Source organism: Octopus bimaculoides, chromosome 1 (assembly GCF_046866305.1).
Source record: "Octopus bimaculoides isolate indiv1 chromosome 1, ASM4686630v1, whole genome shotgun sequence".
Taxonomy (NCBI): Eukaryota; Metazoa; Mollusca; class Cephalopoda; order Octopoda; family Octopodidae; genus Octopus; species Octopus bimaculoides.
Window position 1 is genome coordinate 1,199,072 of NC_142928.1, and position 8,089 is coordinate 1,207,160.

The window sequence follows — 8,089 nt, forward strand, 5'->3', positions numbered from 1 at the left end:
AATGACCCTGAAAGGATGAAAGGCAAAGTCAACTTCAGTGAAATTTGAACTCAGAATGGATTGCATTCTGTTAAGCATTTTGTCCGGCATGCTAACAATTCCGCCAGCTCACCATGTTAATAATAATAATAGTTTCAAATTTTGGCACAAGGCCAGCAATTTGGGGGGAAACGAGTAAGTTAATTAAATCCATCCTGGTGCTCAACAGCTTCTCATTTTATCGACTCCAAAAGGATGAAAGGTAAACTCAACCTTGGCGGAATTTGAACCCAGAACCTGAAGATGGAAGACATACCGCTAAGCATTTTCTCCAGCATGATCACAATTCTGCCAGCTCATCACCTTATCCTACGTTAATTATTAACTGGAAGGGGAAATATTTAAAGGCTGTTTTCTAACCGAATGATTTGTTGTCAGGCATTTTAACCAACAGAATAATAATAATAATAATCACAAAGCCCAGTATAAAGTAAAAGTTTTAAATAGTTTATTATTGTAAACATAAAGTGTTTTGAATGTTTAGGCAATATAAACTGATTGTGTTACATAACATATATACACCTCCTTCCAAAAATATCTGCTTATAATTGTAATTACTGATAGTTGAAAATGAGATCAATACTTTTAAAGAAAAGAAAAAAACAGCCAACAAAATGGAGAACTGAAAAAAAATGCAGCTTTTTTCCAAATAATTTCGATAATGAATCAACTACAGTGAATAAACATATTTTCCATGCGGAGTAACCTTACTACAACAAATTTCCGTGTTCCTATCTCTCTAGTTTCCCTATATTTCAATACATAATAAGGACTTGCATGTTTATTTGTAATACACTCTGAAACATTCAAACAAAAAATATGTCAATTGCTGTTGTGTTCGTCACAAGAGACTTCTCCTTTTTTGTGACGAATCTGTGTTCATAACACTTTCTGTTCATTAGTAAAAATAGATTCTGAGACACTTATGTTTCGACATGTTGTGTCTCGTCAGACAGAAACATCCAAACTGATGAATTTAACAAGCCTACGGCCTTATAATTTCAGCAAAAGAAATTGATCACCATTCCACTGATTTAATATCTATCATTTTCATTGAAATAAAATTTTTTTAAAAACCTTAAAGCAATGCAACATATTTGGGTGGGGTGAGCCTAAGTTTAAATAATGCATATTTTGTCCAAATTGTATTTAATAAAATCAGTATATGAACAGATCAATTCTTTGAAAACCCTTTTTTTTTTTTCCACTTCAAAACTCAAAAATATACATTGTAAAAAGTAAGGAATTAAAAGAATTTGAAAAGTTAATAAGAAAAATTTTAACCCTTTAGCATTAAACCAGCCATATCCGGCCCAAATATTCTACTTGTTTATTTTTCAAACCAGTCAGATCTGATCTCTCACACCTAACCTACAATGTCATTCTAAAAATAAAATATAAACGATCACTTCATCAAAATCTCAAAACTATGAGATAATGCAGGATTAATCCAAAATACATTTGACTGAGTGATGTGAACACTAAAGGGTTACTTTTCCCATTTTTTTTTTGCCAATTACATTTTAAATAAGATTGTTTGCAGAAAGTCTAAATTTTAGTATAATCTAAGTTAAATTATCAAGATTTTCAAGAATTTAATGACAATTGTTACTCTTTGGAATATGGTCACAAACTTAAAATATGGAACTTCTGAAACATAAGATTAAAATAATCAGCAGCATTAGGGGCATTTATACTTTGCTATGTTCCAAACTTAAATGCGTTTAGTACTATGTCTTAAATTAATACTATTTAATCTAAATGCTTACAACAAACTTGTAAAAAAAAAAAAACCTTTCAAAACAGAAAGAAAAAACATTCTCCAAGAGGTGTAACATGAAATAAAAGTTTTGTTTTACACATTTTGTTTGTTTGTTTTTCTCTAAAAAGAAATATAAAGAGGAATGATGTTATTGATATGGAAATATATTAATCATGTATATGAATAGTATTTCAGAAAAAAAAAAAAAATAATAATGATTAAAACAGCTGGGACCTGTTATAGTTCGTCTTGGAATTTTACATGGAAGGAATTAAGAATGTTTAATCTATCACTAAGCTGCTCCTTCTTTTTGTCACTTACTTTTCCGTCTTTTAATTTCTCTACTCGTTTCATTTCTGATGCCAAGAAATCGTTCTTTTCCATTATTTTTTTCATTGTTTTTACATAGATTGTAGCGTAGGATTTCTGCACATCATTTCTATACTTATTTTTAATTTCTTCAGCTTCGGCAAGAATTGCTTGTCTCTCTTCAGATGAAGCACGGGCAAAGTTCTTCACAAGAGCATCATAGTCTTCTAAACAGCCTGGCATTCCTAGCCAGAGATCTGAAATTTATTAAAAAAAGAAGAAAAAAAACAATAATTAATAGTGACACCTGAGAGGTCTTTGTCTTGCAAGCTACTTGGCAACCCGCCAGATGCTGGTGCCACATAAAAGGCTAGCAGCACATAAAAAGCACCCAGCATGCCAGTGGCATGTAAAAAGCACCCACTACACTCTCGGGGTGGTTGGCGTTAGGAAGGGCATCCAGCTGTAGAAACCTTGCCAAATCAGATAAAAACCTGGCACAGCTCCCCAGTCTTCAGCCAAACTGTCCAATCCATGCCAGCATTGAAAACGGACATTAAATGATGATGATACATTCTGTAAAGTGGTTTGCATTAGGAATGGCAATCTAGCAGTAGAAACCAGGCTAAAACAGACAATTGGAGTCAGTGCAGCTCTCTGGCTTGTCAGCTCCTGCTAAACTGTCCAACCCAAGCCAGCATGGAAAATAGATGTTAAATGATGATAATGATAGTGAATTTAAATAAAATAAATTTATTGCTACTTAAATTTTGTGAAAGAAATTAAAAATCTTTTTTTTTAAATAAGCCAAATTTAGTCTATCTAATCCTTTATCTTGGAGCCCAAATCTCTGATGAAGCCACATTTAAGGAAATTAGGACATGGCTAGCCTTGGCAAGAACATCCATGGAAAAGTTTAATAACATCTAGAACAGCAAAAGTGTTCCAACTAAATTAAAAACAAGGCTAGTGAGGTACTCGTTTAGCCAATGGGCATTTATGGTTGTGAAGCATGGACTCTGAACAAATTTGAAAAGAATATAACCAATGAGTTTGAAATAATGTGGGTGTATAGGAGAATGTTTAGAGTTTCTTATATACACCATCAGACAAATGAATGGGTGTTACAACAAGTAGGTGAAAGACAATTCCTGAACATCATCATCATCATCGTTTAACGTCCGTTTTCCATGCTGGCATGGGTTGGACGGCTCAACTAGGGTCTTGGAAGCCAGGAGGCTGCACCAGGCTCCAGTCTGATCTGGTAGTGTTTCAACAGCTGGATGCTCTTCCTAACGCCAACCACTCTGAGAGTGCAGTGGGTGCTTTTTACGTGCCACCGGCACAGGGGCGACAGGAGGCTGACAACGACCACGATCGTATGGTGCTTTTTACGTGCCACCAGCACGGAAGCCAGTCAAAACGACGCTGGCATTGACCACGTATGGATGGTGCTTTTTACATGCCACTGGCACAGGAATCACAGCTACAATTTCCATTTGATTTTCATTTTGATGTATTTGACTCAGTAGGTCTCCTCAAGCACAGCATGTCGCCCTACAATCCAAGGTACTTTTGAGTGGGCTGGTTATGCGACTCTGGTGTAGGTTACAGCTGTGAACTCATTTTATTAGCCGGGTCTTCTCAGTCACAGCATATCTCCAGAGGTCTTGGTCTTTTGTCATTTCCTCTGTGAGGCCCAACGTCTGAAGGTCATGCTTTGCCACCTCATCCCAGGTCTTCCTGGGTCTCCCTCTATCCCGGATTCCTTCCACTGTTTGGGAGTGGCACTTCTTCACACAACTCTCCTCATCCATCCATTGTACATGACCATACCAGCGCAAACGTCTCTCTTGCACGCCACATCCGATGCTTCTTATGTCCAGCATTTCTCTCAGGGCACTTACACTCTGTCGTGTGTGCGCACTGACATTACACATCCAGCTGATCATGCTAGCTTAAAGCTCATCTATTATGGCAATATTCAAAGAAGCAGAGGTTTGCAAAGCATCATCATGGAAGGAAAAGCAGAGGGCAGTAGATCAAAGGGTGGGCAAAAAAAAAAACACAATGGATGGACTTGGACAAGAGTGGTGCAATGGTGGGAGAACTCCTGCTTAAACAGGAAAACTTTTGTTGCAGTGCCCTCAATGCACTGCAGGCATGTGATACACGACAACAACAAATCATTATCATCATTTAACATCCTTTTTTCCATGCTGGCATGGGTTAGACAGTTCAAAAGGAACTGATGAGCCAGAGAGCTATGCTGAGCTCTAATGCTTGGTTTGGTATGGTTTCTACAGATGGATGCAGTTCCTAACACTAATCACTTTACAACGTACTCAATGCTTTTTTTTTTTGTGGTAACAGCACTAGTGAGGTTACCAAGACAACCTCAACTGAGATGGGTACAGCATTGAGTGATGTGATAGTATGATAGAGGGACAAGAACAGGCGTCTTTTCTATTCTAGGCACAAAGCCCAAATTTTGGGGGGAGAGGGCCAGTTAATTAGATCAACCCAGTGCGTAACTGGTACTTAATTTATCGACTCCAAAAGGATGAAAGGCAAAGTCGACCTCAGAGGAATTTGAACTCAGAACATAAAGACAGACAAAATGCCGCTAAGCATTTCTCCCGGCGTGCTAACATTTCTACCAGCTTGACACCTTACAAGAACAGGTGTCTTTCTGAAGAGGTGAATACATGGCTACCCCAACTAGAATGAGAGAGAGATGGAGGCTAAAGTAAAAAAGCTTGTTACAAACCTGTATTTTTCATAACAAATCTTTTTATTGCTGCAGAATCTTTAACATTTCCTGTATAAGCGATCGGTTCTTTCTTATCCTGCAGAAATAGTTTATAAACAGGGAAATCTTCTTTTTTAACATTAAACCGAGTAGCAAGGTCCATATTTTCTTGTTCACCATAATCTTTAAGATAGATAAAAAAAATTAATTAAAATAGTATTTTCCAGAAACTGTTAAAAAAAATAAAATATTCATATTAAAGACAACAATGAAAAGAACAAACATGATAAACTAGAATCGGCAATTGATAACAACACATTTCTCTGAAATCATTGATTATTTTCTTTCTTCTATTTGTAAAGAGGAATCTTTCCCAAAATAAAGGGTTATTATATACTAATCCCTCAACTATCGCAGGTGTTACATTCCCAAAACCCCCGCAATAGGTGAAAATCTGTTTCAGAGTGGCACTTCTTCACACAGCTCTCCTCATTCATCCGTAGTACATGACCATACCAACACAAACGTCTCTCTTGCATGTTATATCCGATGCTTCTTATGTCCAACATTTCTCTCAGAGCACTTACACTCTGTCGTGTGTGCACACTGACATTACACGTCCAGTGGATCAAAAAACAAAAGCTCATCTATTATGGCAATATTCAAAGAAGCAGAGGTTTGCAAATATTTTTTTATGATTTTTATAATTTGTATATATTTATGTTATTATAAAAGCAGAGGTGCAATGGCCCAGTGGATAGGGTAGCGGACTCGCAATTGTAGGATCACGGTTTCGATTCCCAGACCAGGCGCTGTGAGTGTTTATTGAGCGAAAACACCTAAAGCTCCACGAGGCTCCAGCAGGGGGTTGTGGCAAACCCTGCTTTATTCTTTCACCACAACTCTCACCCTTTCTTCCTGTTTCTGTTGTACCTGTAATTCAAAGGGCCAGCCTTGTCACACTGTGTCACGCTGAATCTCCCCGAGAACTACGTTAAGGGTACACATGTCTGTGGAGTGCTCAGCCACTTGCACATTAATTTCACGAGCAGGCTGTTCCGTTGGTCGGATCAACTGGAACCCTTGTCATCGTAACTGACGGAGTACCACGATTGTAAATGCAAAACACCACCACAGAGGAATGTAAGCTTAAATAATCTATTCTACTCTAGGCACAAGACCCGAAATCTTTGGGGAGGGGCCAGTCGGACCCCAGCATGCAACTGGTACTTAACTTATCCTGAAAGGATGAAAGGCGAAGTCAATCCTGGCAGCATTTGAACTCAGAAGGTAACGGCAAATGAAATACCAGTAAGTATTTCGTCCAGCGTGCTAACAATTCTGCTGCCTTATATGATGATAATAATAATAATAATAACAACAACAAGAGCACTCAGAGAGTGAAAACCTCCGCCAAGGCAACACCAACGTCCTCTCAATGATTAACCAGAGATGATTTTTAAAATGAGAATATCTGAAATAAACTCGACTGCTCTCACAAAGGAGAATACTGAAAATGAACCCGAACGTTCTCAAGAATTAAGTGAAAAAACCGGAAAAATAATCCAGAATCCTTGTCTGGTACCGGATTGATCCCAAAATCTGATCAGTTTGTGCCAGTTGTGAGGCCAAACATCCCTGAAAGTTTCAGCTGAATCCATCCAGTGATTCTTGAGATATTTTGTCCATGGACACACAAACAAACAAACAAACACGACTGAAAACAATACCTCCCGCTTTGCTAAGGCGAAGGTAATAATAATAATAATAACCTTAATACTTACCAGCAATTTGAACTTCAGCAATTAGTAACTCTGGTTGTACGTAAGACGACTGAGCAACCTTTTTAAACTGCTCTTGTTTTTCCCCATAAGGATAAGTTTCATCAAATTTCACCAGAACTGCTTTGTGTTTACTGATTACCTGAAATAATCAATAAATATTTGAAGAAGAAAAAGAACTACCAGGAATTTAGATTATTGGTTTTAAACAGACGGCCAACAATACATATTTTAGTTGAAAGTCTGACTGTGGGTCTTTTAGGAAACCCAGGTAGTAAACGTGTTGTTGTTGGCACTCCATCGCTTACGACATCGAGGGTTCCAGTTGATCCGATCAACGGAACAGCCTGCTCGTGAAATTAACGTGCAAAGTGGCTGAGCACTCCACAGACACGTGTACCTTTAATGTAGTTCTCGGGGATATTCAGCGTGACACAGTGTGACAAGGCTGGCCCTTTGAATTACAGGTACAACAGAAACAGGAAGTAAGAGTGAGAGAAAGTTGTGGTGAAAGAGTACAGCAGGGTTCGCCACCATCCCCTGCCGGAGCCTCGTGGAGCTTTAGGTCTTTTCGCTCAAAAAACACTCACAACGCCCGGTCTGGGAATCGAAATCGCGATCCTATGACCACGAGTCCGCTGCCCTAACCACTGGGCCATTGCGCCTCCACATAAACATAATCTGTATAAGAATTAACAAGTGCTTCATAAAAAATCATTTTATCTTTTATCTTTTATTTGTTTCAATCATTAGACTATGGCCATGCTGGGGCACTAACTCAACGAATTTTTAGTCGAATGAATCGACCCCAATACTTATGTTTTTTAAAAGCACCATTTGAACGTGATCGTTACCAGCGTCGCCTTACTGGCACTTGTGCCAGTGGCATGTGAAAAATACCATTCGAGCGAGGTCGTTGCCAGTGCTGCTAGACTGGCTCCTGTGCAGGTGGCATGTAAAATACACCATTTTGAGTGTGGCCGTTGCCAGTACCGCCTGACTGGCCCTCATGCCAGTGGCACATAAAAACACCCACTACACTCTCAGAGTGGTTGGTGTTAGGAAGGGCATCCAGCTGTAGAAACTTTGCCAGATCAGATTGGAGCCTGGTGTAGCCTTCTGGCTTGCCAGTCCTCAGTCAAATCGTCCAACCCATGCTAGCATGGAAAGCGGATATTAAACGATGATGATGATGATGATGTGGAAACTGCAAGAAGCCTAGAAAGACACATCAAGCTAAGTAAAAGTGCGGTTGCCCTTGCATACATGCTTGTCCCCTCTTCAGCTGGGCATCCTTAACCTTGCAGGCTCATGGGTGCTGGTGCCAGGTAAAAAGCATCTATGTTGGTGCTTCGTAAAAGTATTCAATACCCTCTGCAAAGTGGCTGGCATTGGGAAAGACATCCAACTGTAGAAACCATGCCAAGACAGACATGGAGCCTGTAC

The 8,089-nt window shown here is 38.9% G+C and overlaps 1 protein-coding gene across 1 annotated transcript in view; it reads right to left on the minus strand.

Annotated features, from left to right (window-relative positions):
* Nucleotides 1-465: 465 nt before the first annotated feature.
* Nucleotides 466-8,089, minus strand: part of LOC106878070 (endoplasmic reticulum resident protein 29) — a 15,430-nt gene continuing 7,806 nt past the window's right edge. Inside the window, exons 2-4 of the mRNA XM_014927163.3 lie at nt 6,647-6,785; nt 4,881-5,045; nt 466-2,367 (exon numbers count right to left, since the gene is read on the minus strand). Coding sequence (XP_014782649.1) covers nt 2,039-2,367; nt 4,881-5,045; nt 6,647-6,785 — 633 coding nt within the window. The 3' untranslated portion in view covers nt 466-2,038. The remainder of the gene's footprint in view (nt 2,368-4,880; nt 5,046-6,646; nt 6,786-8,089) is intronic.